The sequence below is a fragment of the Podarcis erhardii genome (assembly GCF_964252035.2).
Source record: "Podarcis erhardii genome assembly, chromosome: 4".
NCBI classification, from domain to species: Eukaryota; Metazoa; Chordata; class Lepidosauria; order Squamata; family Lacertidae; genus Podarcis; species Podarcis erhardii.
The window spans coordinates 53,601,027-53,619,983 of record NC_138508.1 but is presented as its reverse complement, the minus strand read 5'-3'; the positions used below and the strand labels follow the sequence as shown (position 1 = coordinate 53,619,983).

The window sequence follows — 18,957 nt, the reverse complement described above, 5'->3', positions numbered from 1 at the left end:
TGAACTTAGCATTTCTTACTTTATTTTTAATTCTTTGGCTATATATTTCTGAAACAGTTATTGCAGAATTGTATACAGCTTTGTCTATTTTGTAATTAAGCATGCTAAAAAATGGCCCACTTGTTTTGGGTTACCTGGTCTTACTGGGATATTTACAGTGCTAGTTGAAATCCTCAGAATCTCAGCTTTGTCCCTTTTTCTTAGGAAGTGACATAATGGAATTTATCCTAGACTAGATGCAGGAATAGGTGGAGTAATGCAAATTGAAAGAATCTGGGCTACACAGCATCATTTAAGAGCTTACAAAAAGGAACCCTGGAAAAACCCATGCAAAAGTTGTTTAATTAACCCCGAGACCCATTAATTAGCACAAGGGCAGAAGTTCCCATGTTACACTGGATGGGGATTAGAGGAGAAAGGAAGGATGGCCCAATTAATTTCCGCGCAAAACTTGAATGGAATGTGTGGGAAGCTTGAGTAGCTGGAAGTGTGTGGATCAGTGCTGCAGAACTGCCGTTTACCTGGACTACGCAGCAAGGGGGCAAACCAGAAGTGAGATCAGGGCTCCATGGGTGCAGCATTAGAGCCAATCTGGTGCTCCCTTTAAACTTTGTTCTTCCCCCTTACCTTTGTCTTGGTAAGAGGCAGGGGCCTTGGTGTCAGAAAGGCAGCGCTGCCCCACCACACTGTCCGTTCCTGGTGATAAAATAATACTTTTCAAGGCCCCCTTCATATTGGAACACATGTTTTATGAATTGAAAAAGGCCTTCATTTTCTTCAAAAACAAAAAGCCCTATGTGAAAGCGATGAACATTTCACAGTTATATCATAATGTGTTTTCCATTTTGTTGGCAACAGTCACTGTCCACTGGAAGTTCTCCTGCGTGGCTAAAATGAATGGGAGCTTCATGAAAGCTCTCATGGTGCTCCATTCATCTCAGCAGGTCTTGCCCCAGAGAACATCCTAGCAATGTGAGTGACCAGCACCATTGTTGTAAGGAAGCGCCTGAGCAACTGTAGTATTCTCAAATTGCTTGACAAGAGACAAGTCATTTGGAAGAGGGAAAAAATATTTTTACTTTTTGCTTTAGAGGTATTAGTGGACATCCTGCTGACTCTAGTGAAACTCTGCCCTGCAGTTTGTGAGAGCAACCATTTTGCTGTGTTGCTTGGAGCCTACGGTGCAACACTGAGCACTACAGGTAAGTGTATTTGCAGTTGAAAGAGATGCATGACCTAATTTTTGAGACTTCTTAAAATGCAGCAGCCAAACTACCATGTGTGTCATATGTAGTAGCTCAGACAAATCCTGCTGTTCCTGGGTGGTTCGGGGAAATGACCAAAGAAATAAGTGCATGCATGCATACTAAGGAGTTTAAGTGAAGTAATTTTCCTATCCTCTTTTTGTTCCCATTGTCCAAAGGGAACTATTTGAAATGGGACGAAACAAAGATAAAAGGAGAGAAAGAAACAGTGTCTTGGGAGACATGGGTAGTGGTCAAGAAGTGGCAGGAGTGGTAGCTGGAAGGGAACTGTATTTGGAGGTTCAGGGACTGGTTGGTCTGAGGGTTGTGGCTTAGGTAAAGGAAGTACAGAGCAGTAGCCTGAGGGAAACTGAGTAGGGTGTGGTGTGTTTTGTACAACAGAATGCTACAAAGACTTCAGTATGTGGTTCTTAATACTGATCCACAGGCATATGTCATCTGCTGTGCCTTTAGATGATAACTTGCAGCAGAACATGTGCACTGCCTTCATTGCAAAGTATTGTGTTCAAAATGATGTCAGGTGAAAAACCTCTCTTGATTAAGGTTAAAGTTCTTACTCAATGTTGCAGAAATCAATAGTTGCATGTGCCCAAAGGTTGGCACTCTATCTATCTATCTATCTATCTATCTTATCTATCTATCATCTATCTAATTTTTCTCTTTTTTATTTTTAGACCAGAAGATATTGCAGCTGCTTAAATTGTATGAAAAGAATGGTCTAAGCCTTGTAAACTTCAGGTTAGTTGACTGCCATGTTAGTCAGTGTATCGGGTAGATAATGTGTACAGTGTGTGTCAGGTTTGCCTTTCTGTGGATTACGTGCCTCAGGTATTTGCATACACAAAGGGCGTTTTGAGTGGAGTTTAAACCTGTGCAGAGGAACAGTTATTGCTTAAAACTAGTGGTAGGGATGGGAATGGAATCTGATAGACTGCAATTCCAAAGTTGACTCACCTGATCCATTTTAGAATCTGAACATTGACAGATTCTTTCAACTCACCCTGAATCATTTATGGGTTATTCCAAGAGTCTGCCTCTCTGTTCACATCATACTGTACATTCTTTTTAAAAGGTATTTATTCTTTCCTCTGTGAACCCACCCACCTCCTGAGGTTTATCCCACCTTCTTCAGTAGTGGAACCCTTGGAAATGAGTTCTGATTTTTTTTTAATAGAAAAAAAGCATTTTCTTTCATTGAGTGATATTGCGGCAGTTACCAAAAACAACTGTGTTGTTTATTGCTGATACTGTGATATTGTGTAGGAGGCAGTATTGCAGCCTTTCTCTAAGAGCCAAGATGGCTAAAAAGGAACACAGCAGAGTGACTGTTGCTTCGTAGTTTAATTTTGTTTCAAAGTGCTTTGGAAGGAAAACTAAGGTTGTCAAGGAAACACATCCTACCTTTGGTTTCTCTGGTAATAAATAAAGAAGTGAAGAGAAAAGGAAAACATTGTTCTACCATTTACAAGTCAAATTGCTTTGTGTAATTGCTATCTTCTCTTCATATACAAAGTTGGAAAACACATAGCATCTTAATATGATTCCAGAATCCTGCTTTGGGGTCCAGCTGCTGTGGAGCACCATAAGACGTGCAAGAGTCTGGGAAGGTCCCTGTGGCAGCAGCCAAGCATGGAAGAAATTCTGTGTCTGCTAGACCGAGAAATGATGATGAGGACCATTCTCCATTTCCCACAGCATCGGCATCTCCTGTCCACAGAGGTGCCTTCATCTGACCACAGATTTCTGTCCTTTTAAAAACATATGTACAGTAGAACCATTTTAGTCTTAGGTCATTTATCTTGAAAGTGGCATTGTTAATAGTCACAGTGGCAGTCATAGCATCTGGTTGATTTATATTAAAGGGCCTTATTCCTCTTTTGTTTTCTTTTTTTTAATGTAATGACTGCATAGTCTGCTTGAAAGCTGCGAAACTGCAATCCTTTCAGTTCAGTGAGGTTTCAGAGTTGGGTGCTAATTATGATCTAGGAATTAACCACCAAACCCTTGGGCCAAATTTGTAGCAGCTATTGAAGAAACGTAAAGCTTTTTCCTGCAAAAGAGAGATGCAGTCAGGCTGCAAATCCTAGACACACTTAGCTGGAAACTGAAATCAGTGGGGTTTACTTCTGCGTTGACATGCATAGGATCAGTGGCTTCTAACCCTTTAGTAGGCTATGGGCTTACCTCCACAGTCGGAGCCAGCATGCTTCTGAAAACCAGTAGATGAAAACTGCAGGAAGGGAGAGCTCTGTTGTGCTCAAGCCCCGCTTGCAGGCTTCCCCTAGGTATCTGGTTGGTGACTGAGAACAAGATGGACCATTGACCTCATCTAGCAGGCTCTTCTTAATTTCTTATTGCACAGCAGTCATTGAGGTCAGGGAAAGCTGTAAAAAAACAACCCAAAGCAGTAACACAGCTATCACCGAGCTTTAGGATGCCCTGCAGTTCTTATATGATGACTGTTATGAGAAGGCTTTCACGGCAGCTAAAAAACATGTCAATTAAAAATCAGTCATACCTTATTTTATATCCTGTATTTAGGAAGAACAGATGCTCCTAAGCAAAGGCAAAAGCGAAGTGGCTCTTCAGGATCTCTATGACCCCTGTTTTCTCCTTCATCTCTTCACTGAATTGTTGAGACCAGGTATAGGAAATTGTTTTCTTGTATTTTAGGAAGCATTTAGTGTGAAACTGTAAACATAGACCCCCCAAAAGTTATGGCTTGAAAACTGTCAAAGATTTGCTATGCAAGTCTGAGGTTGCAGCTAAGCTTGTGTGATTTTTTAAAAAAGGCAATGGCTGATCTCCATTTTTGAGAATATAAAGTCTGTTACCCAGATCTTTCTGCAGCCTTAAGCCAAACAATAAGGTAGAGAGCACAAATAAAAGAGCTGGCAGTTTTTGTATTGACAAGGCAGGCTATTACACTGAACCATTTTTTGTTGGTTATTTTGTTAGTTTGTTAGTTTTCTTCCTCCCCCCATCCTTGCTTTATATAACCTCCAGCCCAATCAAAAGTTTTGACAGAACCCAAAGCACGCGACATTTTGGTTGGTTCTAACAAATATGTTGGCCAACAGTGGATTTTGGAATATTTCTTGTGGTTTCCAATGCTGTTTCCTTTGCTTTTTATTTGTGTTCATGGTTTAGTCTGAGGCCTGTGTAATTGGACACAAGCTCTTTATGCACATCTGCTGAGCTAACATAGTACGCTTTATATGTCTGTCTTATCTGTTTGTAAAATGCTTCAAAATCTGGAGCTCATTTGCATTATGGCATCTGGTTTGCGTTTGCCCAGGAGTCACGGCATCTTCTAAAACAGGTGGCTAGTTGATAATGTAATTGCTCATTAAACTATTTACTCTTCCATTCAGAGCAGACATCAGATATCAAATTGACCCCAAGGGCTTTAATTATACTTTTTAAAGAAAACAAGAAGGGGTTTTGAGATGGAGGAAGAACATCATCTGACACTGCAGCACACACAGTTTTGGAAGGGCCGCCAGTGCACTTGGCAGTCACCGTTTTGGGTTTGCATTCATCGTCTTGGTACCTGCCACTTACCATCTCCATTTTCCCAACCAAAATTTTTCACTCAACAATTGAAAAAAGGCTCAATGCTTCTTTTAATAGTGAAGGGGTGTGTGTGTGTTTTCCCCCACAGCATCTGCTGTCCTGTATTTTGTTATGTTGTTTTGCAAGAGTTTGGAATCATTAGATTTGTCAGTGCTATGAGGAATATTGGCTGCTGCTGGATTGAGTATGTGAAATCTGGGTGGAGCGGGGGCATAAAAGGAAATTCAAGTGGCTGGGAAGCTACACACAGATAGGCCACATGAACAGGTGTTTCGTTTTTGTTTTTTGAGAAAGCTACAAAGCAGGCAGGATTTCCAAATCAAATTTGAAAGAAGAAAGAGAGACTGTGTAGTGAGTACAGCATTGAAGGGTATGTGGTAGTGGGAGTAAGAAGGTTGATTTAAATAGGGTGAAGCAGAGCTTGTTTTTAGTCTTGGGTGGGAGAAGACAATTTTTCATCTTTGGAATGGCAACCTCTTCCCACCACCAGAAACAACATTGTTTTGAAAAGCACTGCTTGCTTTGATTCTCTGTTTTTGTGGATGATTTGTTACCTCACCTGTCCACCGACTCTTGTTTCCTTTTCCTTGTGGCTTCATTGCCATAACTTCTCTTAGCTTGCAGACTTTGCGTTACCACAGAAAGAAAATCTTTTCTGGTCAGTGGCAGCAAGGCATTCTGTGAATGTGTGAAAGCATTTGCTTAGGTCACAGGCATGGCCAAACTTGGCCCTCCAGCTGTTTGGGGACTACGGTTCCCATCATCCCTGACCACTGGTCCTGTTAGCTAGGGATGATGGGAGTTGTAATCCCAAAACAGCTAGAGGGCCAAGTTTGGCCATGCCTGGCTTAGGACATGGGAGCATCCAGCTAAAGGCTGTCCACCCCACTACAGTCAAAACCAGATATTTTCCCCATTATGATTCCTGTATCATTTTTGTCTTTCTCACTAACACCATCCAAAATGCAGATCTTGCTTTGGTTCCTCTTTGCCTCTCTTGCTGCCTCAGTTCCCTGAGGCTTTCTCCCACTTACTGCATCACACAATCCTTCCTTTTATCCTTCAAATAATCTTTTAAGAACCTGCTGTCTCCATGGAATCCTTTGACAGCCGTTCATTCTGAACATGCTCTATGGAACAACCCCAAACATGCTGGGCCGTTACAGCAGGTGGCCGAAAGGGTCTTTGTTATATTTTTTGCTTCCTACATGTGTTTATAACAGTCTCCTGTGAATAAATGTTCCATAATTGCTTCTCACTGGGTGTAAAAGCCCCAAATGAAATACAAAAGGGAAAAAAGACACCTCTAGAACTGATCATTATCTCAGCAGCCATTTCCCCTTGATTTTTCCAAGGTTTTGTAAACAAAACTGTATGTCCAACATAAATTAAACTTGCTGTCAAGTTTCATTTTGCCAAGGCCAGGTCCAGCATTGATGTTTCCTTCCATGACCTATACTCCTATTTCCAGATTAATCTTCACTCCATAAATTTAGGGCTAGCCCCCAAAATAAAGAACAAGATTCCTTGTTGACAGAATCTCTTTTAGTAAGGGAAGAGGGGTGGCTCATGGGGAAAAGATTCAGCTGTGATTGCTCTGCCTTCCAGTTCCAAACTTTCAATCACTAGCTTGAAGTAGAATCACTGCTCCACAAATATACATGCACTGATGAAACAGAAGTAGAGATCCTTGTTACCAAGCTGTATCAAACACCATATGGTACAAACAAAAGCATGGTAAAGAGTAATTAGATCTGTTTTAATTGACCCTGTATGTGTACCTCGGTGTAGGCGAAGGAGGGCTACAAAGAGATACGGTTTGGGTGGTGCCAGAATGGAAGGCTCCTTAGAAACTCAGGTGCAAGAGTGTTTGTGTCTTTATTTGCTTAAGCAGAGGCAATTCAGAGAGATTCTATCTTGAATTCTTTGTTGCAGAAGAATAGGACAATTTTCTAATCAGGCATTCATTCACTCTTCTTCTAGAAATTGCTATGATTTAATGTGCATACCTATAATTTAGTCTTCCTTTAAAAAATTACCTTGTAAAAGATTTTGAGAGTTTCCTTTTTACATTTTAAAACATTCCTTCCCCTTCCTTTTTTCCTATGTAGAATGTGTTGTAGCATATCATAAGTTTGTTGACGTCAATGCCTTGGGTCTGGCAGTAGCAGCCCTTAGCAGCTATGACAGTAACATGCGAGCGGCAGCATACTATGTCCTGAGCTCTTTCCGCTCTCACCTGGAAGGGGCTCGGTTTAGAGAACAGAAGCAGGTAAGGAGTTAACATTAGCTTTCCTAAAGTATGCAGTGGTTTGAAAACATGCCTAAGTCTAAACTTGCTCTGAAAGCATCTCCTAGGATAACTGTATTGCTAACTGCCAAAGATGTCAATATGCTTCTGATTTTCAGGGTACTATGTAACTTCCTTGCCCACCTCCCAGTTTTCCAAATTATGTATAGGACTCAACCCACCAGTGAAATACAGAACTTAATATTTCTCATTCATTTGTATTAGTAATCATTTCCTCATCACTTCCATTCAGTTATATTAGGATAGGCATTCTAATTCAATTGAGTATAATTTCTATACTATGATTAACATATACTTTCTGCAGTTTCTGATGAAAATCATACTGTGTTGTCATATGAGGACTGTTTGTACAATTGAGCAGTTACTGATAGGATCATACAACCAATTTCCTGATTATTTCTCTCTTTTTGTCTTGTGCTTCAGTTGGTTTACCTTATGGATGTTGTGCAGAATGGAATCAGACAACCAAATCTCAGATTTACTTTCCCTTTGGCACTGTATGTTTCAAGAGTAGCCCACCAAATGCTAAAGCCAGGTATTCTAGAACAAGTTACACCTGCTCTCTAATCTTTCTTAATTCACAAGATAACCATTTTGTTTCTGTTAAATTTCGGTTGGTTTTGTTTCAGAATGAAAAACAATGGCTTTTAGTCAAATTGTTACTTCCATTTTAGATATCCCTGTGATCATGAAATGTTTGTCAGATTTGTCATGCTGTAAAAGGAGAGATTTTTAAGATGAGCATAGAAATTTCTTGAGTTTAATAATGGAAATGATAAGGGCGTTTTTCATGCTACAGTAACCATTCTGTTTTCTTCCCAGAGGAGCACATGTACACAAAGCTGAACAAGTTCCTTCTATCTCATCAGTATTTGGATTTGAAGAAGGTGCCTGGATTTTTTCAGCTTTTCTACAGTTTTGATTCAGAGGTAATAGAAATCTGTGTAGTGTAAACTGTCATTCATGAATAGCACAATTGTTTGCTTTCTGTTCTCTGTACACAAAAATCTGGTACCTGTCAAGTAATTCTGAGAATCTTTCTTTTCTTTTCCTGTCTGTTGCAACCAAATCACTATGTAAATAGTCTTTATAGTTGATTGCAGCACCCAGGATCTTCATTTCTAAACTCTGAGCATGGTAAAAGAGTCATTGTTCAGACACTGAGATTAGTGTCCATGTGGCAGCCGCCTCTTCCTGTTACACAGTTCTGTTCATGCATGGCCTCTTTATTTTTTCCTTCTGCCATTCACCACATTTTTGAAACACATTCCAAATTCCATATTTGCATTATTTTTTTAAAAAGTATTTTTATTAAATTTTATCCATATAACCCAAATAACAAAATACAGCAAACAAAACACATAAAAACTAAACCAAATCACGGCAGGCATGGGATGTTACATTCACAAGAAAAAATGGTGAAGCTGGTTATCTGTGTGTTTGCGATAAGATACAGACAGGCAAGTGGAGCATCTTTTTCCCTACATTCAGTATGTGACTGTATAAGAAGGCACATTCTGAATGCAGAAAAATGATAAAAATTGTTTAAGCCGTTTAAAATAAGGAATGTGTATTATATTTAGCAACATCACAAATTACTAGCATATCTGGAATTTAGGTTTTTGTGTCTCTGTTTGCAGCATCATGTGGTTTTCCCCCCTTCTTTCTTCATCTTTATCCGATCTGTTGGAGACATTCCTATAGAGTGGAAATAGAGTGGAAAAGTTACAGTAGTAATTTATGCTCCCTCTTTATTTTCCAGCACAAAATGGAGCGTGAATGGATTCTTGCAATTATTGGGGAAGGACTCAAAGACAAACACTGCTATGAACTATATGATTATCAGAGAATTTTCCATGTCATTCTGTCTTTCTTCCATAGTCCACTGTGTGATGAATCCTCCCAGGTAAAATGCAACTGAAACACATACAGATACTCCTAAAAGCTTTTAACTTAAAGCAAAAAGAAAACATTGAAGACTTTTTCTCTAAGAACTACTCTCATTCAGTCATATATTAAAAGAAAAACATCCAGTTAAGTCTTTAATGTGTCAAGAATTTTAACATCTGTGGCTATCGTTAGATCTCAACATAGTCTGTAGTAATAATATTCCAAGGCTGCGATCCATGCTTGCTTACTTGAGAATAAGCTTGGAAACAATACTGACTTCTGAGTGAATGTGCATAGAATTACTCATAATTTATGAAGATACAAGCAATCCTTGTTTTGTGCAGGGGTTACATTCTAGACTCCCACGCCTGTCTGTGAGACCTGCATAAAGCATTTCCTCCCTCGTTCCAACCTTTTAGTGATGTTTTCGGGTCACTTCTGGGTTTGGTGTGCATGCGTGATTGTGCATCAATCAGTCACTGCCTGTAGGTTAATTTATATCTCATTACTGTTTCTCTCCCCCACCTCACCCCAATATTTGCTAGTAAGGTTTTATAAAACTTAGTAATTATGTATGAATAGAAAGCTTGAGACAAAATTTGAAAATAACAAGCTATCTCCTAAGACGAAGGAGTGTGCTAAAAAGGCAGGGGGAAGTATTGTAAAATTGTTGAAAACACTAGAACCAAAAATATTGGGGTACTCTTTATATATAACACATAGAAGCAAGATAAAGGTCACCAAGTACCCTTAGAATGTCTGTCTGCATTCTGGAGGAGTCATGGTACCATTTTGCATGCATTTTAGGGTGAGATATTGAAGACAATGTTCAGATGGATACTGTAGATTCTGCCCACACTCATGAGAAGATAATTTCCAGAGTGACGCCATCTTTGATGTATTCACTCCAAAAGACTGTTGGTCTCAAAGGTGCCACAGAACTCTTTTATTGTGTTTGCAGATAATTCGATCTAGTTGTTTTCCCCTTGTTTCATTCCCAAAGGCTTAAAATTGCAGCTGTGAAAGTTATTAAGGGCATCTTATGTAACTAAATAATAATAATAATTTTTTTTTTGTCTTTCAGCATCAGATTCTGGAAATACTTCAAAATGCTGCATACATCACCAAAGCTGCCTATCAGCTAATAAGAGATCACAGCCTATTAACTTGGATAATATCTGTACTAGATAAAAGGTGCATAGAAGAGTATTCATGATTGATTGCTAAATAATTTCTTTCTTTCACCTTTTTAAATGTGCATATACGAGAGCAAGAAATTAGGATAAGCATTTTTTGCTTGTAGAGGTCATGGTATGCCACTAAGGCAGCTATCCTAAGAACATTTAGAAGGATGCCAGCTTCAATGAACAGACTTACTTTTGAGTAAATGTGCATACAGTTGCACAGTGAAACAGCTTAAGCCCTTTAAATCCTTTTACTTAGAGATACTTTAAAAACTTTGATTATGTTAAAATGTTAGCCTGTACATATAATTATCAACTTAGTTAAGGATTATTAACTATAGTTTCCATGTAGTCCGAAGCTGTACTCCATGTGCCTGCAAAGACTTGAGATCATTAACTGGAATTTAACAGAGTGTTCTATTGCTTCTTTGGAGAAAACATTTTATTAATACTCTGTCGTCCTTGTTTGTTGAAGAAAACATGGCCTCTAAATATGTTTCTGAAATGTAATGTAACTGAATAATAGTCAGAAAACTGGCTGTGGCAATGTTTTATTTAAAAGCTGAATCTCCTGTTCTTGAAACTCAACTTAAATTCTCCAGGGATTAATAAAGAGGTTCTGAGGATTGTTATGCTGTTAGTGGGAAAACGACACTGGGTTGTTCTGCCCATGGTTGCTGCTACTGTGGTTTGCTTTTAACAACTTCAGCACTCTTCAGCTTAGGTCCCATATTAAACTGGTATGAATTAAAAGAAATGGGATCCTATTTTTGGCTTGCAGCGTTCATCTCTGAAAAACTGTTGAACTAAGTTTCTGTTTTCACACAGTTTCTCAGTACACACACACACACACACACACACACACACTGTAGTGTTTGATGTGGGAAATGTGAATTTCCTAAATGCATGTTCAAAGTCTACTCAAGGTTTAAATCCTACAGTGACTCTTTCAAATAAATACATCAACAGGAACGTACACTCTGGATTCAGTGTTGGATTTTTCCCTTCCATTTATTTTTTCTCCTCAGGTGAAAGGCAATATTAAAGGTAACATTTTGTGTACCCAGCTCATGGGACTAGTGGATAATGGTTGAGAAATAATATTTTTTAAATGCTATTTTGGTGCACTATTGTAATCTAGTTTTCTATAAAATAAACATGGTACATTTTTTATTTTAACTTTTTTTTTTCATTCATTCTTTCTAGGTTTCTGGAATCCAAGATGCTAAGCAGTGTCATCTCTTTAGTCCATACACTTTGGGTAACCAATTTAGGAGATAAACAAAAGTCACTTGGAACACCTGATACGAAGGAGCTACTAGAGAATCAGAGATTCCTTCCTCTCCAGCTTGTCAGTGAATTTCTTCACATTTTATTAATGCTTCTTAAACACATTCGGTATGTATTTCCTTCTGTTTTCAAGAGTACAGTCATACCTCCGGTTAAAGACACTTCGGGTTAAATCTTTTCAGGTTGTGTCCCGCGGCGACCCGGAAGTAACGGAATGGGTTTCTTCTGGGTTTCGCCGCTCACATATGCACCGACACTCAGAATTCCGTCATGTGCAGATGCGGCAAATCGCGGCCCGCACACACACGGGTTGTGTTCTGCTCATGTTGTGAATGGGGCTCCGGAACGGATCCCGCTCGCATCCAGAGGTACCACTGTATAATGTAACTGGAATTAAATTTCATTGAACCTTGAGTTTTTGTAATATCTCAAAATTCACCTTTTATTTTTCATTGTAAATGGCAACAATCTTTTTTTTAAAAAAAACAGCTTATCTGCAGAGATCTGAAATGCCTTGGTTGGTACTTGCTAATGTCTAAGTGGCCCACTCATCATTTCTGCTCAGTGGGAGCCTGTTTTCAATACATTGTGCTTTTATTTATTTTCCAGAATATCTTTCTCACCTTTCTAAATTGTAATCAAGGCTGTGAACGGGGGCCATGGAGAAGCACTGCTGAAGTCTGCTTAGCATTCAGTAGTCTATGCCTTCTCAAAACTATTGCCTATGGTATTTTTCGGCCACTGCAATTCTTCAGAGCCTTAGTTCTCAGTCAATTTTGGCAGTTCTTAACCTTAGAGTCATTTTCACCCCTAACAAGATGTTATGCCTGATTTTGTCTCTTTTCACTGACCAGTTTTCCATTTGACCTAACCCTTATACTGTGTGATTTTTACTTGAGTTCACTACAATGCATTCACCAGTAAAACAAATTTAGCTTTTTATTTTTGTTTACTGTGTACCTGCATTTTCAGGAAAGACAGACACTAAAAGCTATGTACATCAAGCACTTGAGTAGCCCTGCCTGAAAAGTGTATGCATATTTGGAAGGAGGAAATGAATTGGCTATTTCAGGAGTCTGCAACCCGCGGCTCCGGAGCCGCATGTGGCTCTTTTACACCTTTGCCGCGGCTCCGGGGCGGATACTAGCGAGGGGAGGAGGCGCATTGTGTGCCCCGACACTCCCCACTGTGGCGGGCGCTATACTGGCTGTGACGTCGCATGGGTGGGTTGCGTGCGTTAGTCACGCACCGTCCTGACGTCACCTTCCCACCCGCCCGCCAGCTACATTGTAAGGGGCATGTACGCTGGTCACTGTTTTGAAGGGGAGTGAAGAACACACACACACACAAAGGTAACTTGTAGGAGTAATTCTGAGGGGTCAAACAAAGAAATAATAAGAAAAAGTGACCAAAAAGTTATTTTTATAATGACGAGTTTTGCGGCTCCCAGTTTGTTTTTTCTTCGGAAACGGGTCCAAGTGGCTCTTTTTGTCTTAAAGGTTGCAGACCCCTGGGCTATTTGAACCCAACTAGCACATGTATTGTTTTTTGGAAGTGTTATTTCTACTATGGCTTGGTTCATATGCGACATTAAAGCATCATTTAAAATAAGCTGTGGTTTAATGCCCATAAGTATGTTGCTCCTACTTCACTCTTGACTGTACAGTATGGGAGAGGAAACAAGCCAGAGTCTGGCTTGATGTGAACTGTGTACCCAGCCTTGAGGTTTGTTTCCTCCCAGGTTTGCACATCATGACAAGCCAGGCTCTGTCTTGTATCCTCCCCTGCAGGGCATAGTAACAGTGGAAGAGAAAAGAAGCGCTCATGTATACTAAACCATAGTTTATTTAAACTACAGTTTAATATTGCATGCAAGCCAGAGCAAATTATGCAACCTGATAACAAACGATAACTCAAATCAGTAGCCTTCATGTTTCACTGCTGTCTTTTTGCTGCAATCTTATCTGCCTCAGACTCTTATTTTGTGTTAGACAAAAATTAAATAAACCGTCACTTGTTTCCAAACGAGCAAATTTTGAGTTTAGTTACCATTTGGGTTGAGCATTGTAACCTTTGTTTTCTCCATCTCCTGCCAAATAGGACCAACTTGGATTCTGCCATATTGATTCAGTTTTTCAGCACGTTGAGTTCTGTATTGGAATACCGCGTTGTGGTTTTTGAGGCCTTCAGACAAATGGGAAGATTCACTGTGAATGAGCATGTCCTTTCAAACAAAGATGTTCTGCTGCTCTTGCACAAGTGGAGCATAATTGGCAAAGACGTGGAACTTCAAGATGTTCTTCAGATATTTGCTCAACAGTACCAAATAAAAGAATTGCTTAGTAAGTTCTAAATATATCATGTATTTTAAATAAGGTCAGCTATTTTCTGCTGAATTCTGAAAGTACTGAACGCAACAGCCAGCTCATCATATTTCATCAAATGCATGGAAGAAGAGGAAGCCCTTAACCACACACTAAAAAGATATTATTGTTGGCCCCAGGCAGGCTTCCTCGGGAAGTTTGAAAAGGGAGTAGAAATCATTAAAATATATGTGTACTTCATTAATAACATCAGACATGATCCAAGAAAAAGGATTTCATATCTCCCTTGGTTTGTTTTTTTTTTTTTGTCTAGTGGTAAACTTCATAGAACATCACCATATGCTCTTTATATAAAATGAAGCTCTGAGTATAAGTGACTTTCATCATGTCAGTTTGCCAGGATCTGCTTAGGACAGTCAAGGCCTTACCCAAACACTTTTCCCTTTCCTGAGCCTTTGTAAGGGTGGATAATTAAGGAGCAGAGACCTGTGTGGAAGCAGAAACCATTTTAGTTTGCGTGATCCCACACATAAAACACCACTGAGATGGGTAAATAAAAGAAAGAGTTCTCATTTTTAAGATAGTGGGAAATTGCTTTTGTTAATGTAGATTTAAAAGAGAGGGCTTATAATAATGTTTGTTTAGAGAAAATATTTTTGGCAGCATTCATGCAAAATCTATGGAGTGATGATAATCTCAAGATAAATGTTCAGGTCTGGGCTTCCTGCAACTGAGCTATTTGTTTTGTTGGGATTTGGTTGAACTTTTAACCTGTTACTTTCCAACTTTAAAAGCATAATTCAGCAAGAGGTTCTATCTGTCCTTCTGTCTCGCTTTTAAATAAATACTGAATTGATTAATTTATTACCATTCTCCCTTAGGTGTGAATATGTCTTCGCAGCAGTGCAGGAGAGGTTAAGACAGGTGCAAGATGATGGTTGTGCAGAGTTGTGAAAAAATCAGTTTACACCTTTTGAAACCTCTCCTGTACCAATGTGAAGACATCTGCTTGCTGCAACTTGTAGACATCCAAGTACCCACTGAGAAACATTTTTCACAATAAGACCAACAAATACTTTTCAGAAAGTTCAAATTTTCTCATTTTTCTTTAAATTATTGTAAGTATTTTGTTTGTTTTCTTCTACTACAGAAAACATTAAAGACAAAAACAAAGCACAAGCACCATTTCGAACATCATCCCGACTTGTTCGGAAGAAGAATGAAATTGAAACAGAGCCAGAAACAGCATCTGAGCAGGGGGAGAAATATTTAGAGGAATGCAGATCTGTCCTGAGATCTGTGCTTTTCCACTGGGAACCTGTATTCCTGGATATGCCAGCAAAGCATTCAAAAGAGCACAATGGAGATGACAATCCTGGTCTTACGTGTAAGATTGCTTACTTAGTATTCAGATGGCTAGTGAAGTCTCTTCTCGACAGCAGCTTCAACGTGCAAAATGTACTTTTGACTTTCAAGTGGTTTGAAAAGAGTGCTTTGCAAAACAGCACTGTGGTAGATGAGATTCTTAAAGATTCAACTCTCAAAAGTGGTATATTTAAGCTTTACAGTACTGTCTACAATGCCTGTGAAGAGAAGGCCATGGAACTGAGTGATCTCTCCTTGCTTAATGGAATCATGCTGCACCTACTAGATTCCCAGAACCTGACCAAAAATGCTTTTCATGAGACTGTGGAAAGGTTCTGCCTCTCAGCAGTAACAGAGGAAGAAAGAACGAAGAAAGGTAATGTTATTTTCAGCAAGGAAGTTGAGGAGAAACTAAGCATATAATCTTTCTCCCCCATAAAACTTCTTGAAATTTTGCCTTTTGCTATAATATGGTAATTCCAGAAGATACTAAGAGATTAACTAGTAATGTAGAGTAGGATATTCTGTTGACATTCAAATTGATTGAGAAATTAAATAAGCCTGAGTATGGTAAGGGATATTCTAAGGGATAAAGTGTTGTTTAACATCAATAACCCATCTTCGCTTAATGAAGTATCAAATGTTCCATTTTAAAAAATGTATTGGAAACTCTGCCATTTAAAATAAGCAGAGTAAATGATGAATATAGATCAACTTTTAAGAAAAGATCTTGATTGTGACAATTATTTTCTTATTTCCTAGGGGCAAGCATATTCCTCACTTCTGTTTACATTGGAGATCTTTGGCTGGGAGCAAAGCAACCAGACACATTTATAACCCATGTTAAACTGATACATGGAACAGCAAATGGTAAACAAAAGAATGATGATCAAAGAACATGGGAACCTGAAGAAGCTATAGCTTCTCTCTGCAAAGACATTTACCCATTCTTAATTCATCACCCTGTCTTTCAATCTTTAATGTAAAGTGTGTGTCATGCTTTCAGATCTTGATGGGGGGGAGGCTGCCATAAAGAGAACTATTTTGGAACTCATAACTTATTTGTAATTATGTATCACGAAAGATACGGTGTACTTTTAAGCTGGATTTTGAATAAATATTTACTGCTATTTTTTTCAGAAGTTTTGAAAGCTGATTTTCAAGGCTTTTGATGTATTATGTTTTAAGATGCCTGCCTACTAAAACCAAAACACCTGACTCACAGTTAGAATGGTTGGTTGACTCAAAAACAAACTGAATAGGTGACAAGAAAAAAAAATTCAAGTCATCACCCTACATCGATTTTCTACATTCACTTTACTTCTTTAAAAGACTCATGCAGAATTAGGGCTTCATAGACACCAGGGCCAGTAGGAAGATATTTTTGGGAACACTAACATGCAATTCCTATTTGGACCCCCTCAGAGAAATAGTGTGAGATGGGTTATAGCAGGCAAGACATGCACTCAATTCAGACAGTGATTTCTGGCTTGTATTACATCTGATCTGGGGAACTAAGATTTAATGTCAGCTAATAAGTCATCATGATTCTGGTTTGTTAGCCCCAGTTCCCTGATTCAGAAATAATACAAGCAGCAATGAAGTGACACAGTAGTAATCCAAACCAGGACATTGTGAGCCTAATGGAAGCAGGGAATGTATGATACAGTATTTTAGAATTTTAGAAGCAACGTAGCCCAGGTGTTCATTAATTAGATGCTTAAGGATATAAATCTAGGATGCTTGCTTTGCATCCAAGTCCTGTCTTTCATAAGGGCATACGACCTTACATTTCCTTTCATCTACAGAACACAAAGCGTTGTACTTACTTCACGGGTGTAGAACCAGTCCGAGATATATAGAACAAAATAAGGAAAAGAAATGCCACAAAAGAAGCAAGCCCAATCCAAAGGGCTATGACAATTGAATCTGTGGAAAGAAATACAGTGTTTATAACACCTTACAAATCCGTAAGGCATTTATTATAGATTACTAAGCAATATTACGTCCACTCAAGGAAGGCTTCTTTCCCAAGGAATAGGGGCTGTAGAGCTTTAAGTGAGGACACCGTCCTGAAACTCCAAATACTAAAAAAATTAATAGCAAAACATTGCTTTCATTAGTATAGCATTTGAAGTGCATGACTTATATTCTCAGTTTTAATGTAACAGTAAGAGAGAAGCTGTCATTTACTACAATGTTCAAAACATATTAATGTATTCCAGCAGTTAAGTCATTTAAAAACAAAAATATACATTCCATCCAATTTTAATGTATACATACTTGGAAAAGAGTTTCAATGAAGTCGGTGGACTGTCTTAGTAGTCAACCTGCACAAGACTGGTACTGAATTTGGTAGTCAACAAATTACTGTGCAGTAGTCAGAAACCCCAATCTAAATAAGCAATTTACATGCAGAAAGTGTGTTTACAAAAACATTAAACTTTTCAAAGGATGTTTTCTTTTTTGTTGTTTTTGCTTTAGTTGGTCACATAATGCAATACTTACATCTGTTTGCCTTCAGCTTTCTTGCATCGACTGGAAGTAGATCTAAATAATCCATGTAATATTCAAAATCGTAAGTAAAACTGGATGAATTTGTCTTGTTAGCCATCTCAGTACAACCTCCTAGCCAGCTCTAACCCCAACCAACAATTATGATGAGTTGTACTTAAGTGTTCCTATAAAGAGATTCTGTAGTTGTGCAGTTTTTCATTTGAGCAGACATCCTTGAGGAATGCCAAGATACCAGACCCAATCAGCAGAAATGAAGGTCAGTGTATGGCGATGGTCTCTGGTGCCAGAATGACAAATGTGAACATTCCTTGCGGGAAGTAAAAGATGTTGTTAACTCTTTTATGTTTTTGCTAATACAGAACTAAGTAATAAGAAAAGACACATAGTCAAGTTGGTAAAGAAAACCATGCCAGCAGGTGACAGGCTATCATCATCATCATTTTATTCATAACCTGTTCTTCATTTAATATTTCGACCCCACAGCAGGGAAAATGGCAATATACAAAAATTAAGGACTAATTAAAAAGTCAAATAAATAAAACAAACAAAGCTAAATGCAGGGAGGACAACCAACACATTAGCAAGATAAACAAACATGACACCCGGCCCACTAAAATAAAGCAAATGGTGTTAGCAACAGCTGACACCCCATTTTTCACCTACAGCACTGCCCACTTACTCCCCGTTTCAACAGAGTGATCACTGCAGGAAATGAACAACTCCACCTTTCAATCCTCTCCAATGCACCCCCCTTTCCCACAACTGACCACAAAAGGAACACGAATGTGGGAAATGGGTGGCAGGTGGAGACTCCTCAAAGAAGTCTTTTCCACCACACTGGAGTCAGTTGTTTTGCAGGTGCAATGATGCCACTGCTACGTGTGATGTGCTTCCTACTGCCACCTCAAGCAGGTTTCTGAGCAAAACCTGCACAGTGTGCATATTCTTGCTGTTCTCATTAGCAGCTGCATCTCTCGTGGGTGGTTGGTGGTACTGAGAATCGTGTCTGTCGAAAAGATTGTAAGAATCACGCGACCCCCCCCCTTTTTTTTTTTAAATAATCTTCAGAATCTGTATTTTGGAGTTTTTATTCATTCATAACTACTTCTCTCATAAATCATTAGCATGCAAGCTCGCAAAGACCCTTAGACCGCTCAAGGCGGCTGCTTCCCCCGCGTTGCTATGGTGAACTCCGCAACCTGCCCGACCGAGGCCCTTCCCTGGTGCTGAATCAC

General features: G+C 39.0%; 1 protein-coding gene and 1 long non-coding RNA gene across 2 annotated transcripts in view; one reads left to right on the top strand and one right to left on the bottom strand.

Moving 5' to 3' along the window:
- URB1 (URB1 ribosome biogenesis homolog) overlaps positions 1 to 16,347 on the top strand; it is a 47,634-nt gene extending 31,287 nt beyond the window's left edge. Inside the window, exons 27-39 of the mRNA XM_081859249.1 lie at positions 1,092 to 1,202; positions 1,940 to 2,003; positions 2,813 to 2,984; positions 3,807 to 3,909; positions 6,953 to 7,113; positions 7,576 to 7,687; positions 7,975 to 8,081; positions 8,915 to 9,058; positions 10,127 to 10,236; positions 11,433 to 11,624; positions 13,617 to 13,858; positions 14,991 to 15,581; positions 15,968 to 16,347. Of these exons, the coding sequence (XP_081715375.1) occupies positions 1,092 to 1,202; positions 1,940 to 2,003; positions 2,813 to 2,984; positions 3,807 to 3,909; positions 6,953 to 7,113; positions 7,576 to 7,687; positions 7,975 to 8,081; positions 8,915 to 9,058; positions 10,127 to 10,236; positions 11,433 to 11,624; positions 13,617 to 13,858; positions 14,991 to 15,581; positions 15,968 to 16,191 (2,333 nt within the window). The 3' untranslated portion in view covers positions 16,192 to 16,347. The remainder of the gene's footprint in view (positions 1 to 1,091; positions 1,203 to 1,939; positions 2,004 to 2,812; positions 2,985 to 3,806; positions 3,910 to 6,952; positions 7,114 to 7,575; positions 7,688 to 7,974; positions 8,082 to 8,914; positions 9,059 to 10,126; positions 10,237 to 11,432; positions 11,625 to 13,616; positions 13,859 to 14,990; positions 15,582 to 15,967) is intronic.
- On the bottom strand, positions 8,811 to 18,955 carry LOC309340498. Its single transcript, XR_014156038.1, has 4 exons — positions 17,714 to 18,955; positions 17,035 to 17,134; positions 13,566 to 13,700; positions 8,811 to 8,850 (listed from the first exon to the last, which is right to left on the bottom strand). It is a non-coding gene; the product is annotated as an uncharacterized lncRNA (long non-coding RNA).
- Between the last annotated feature and the right edge of the window lie 2 nt (positions 18,956 to 18,957).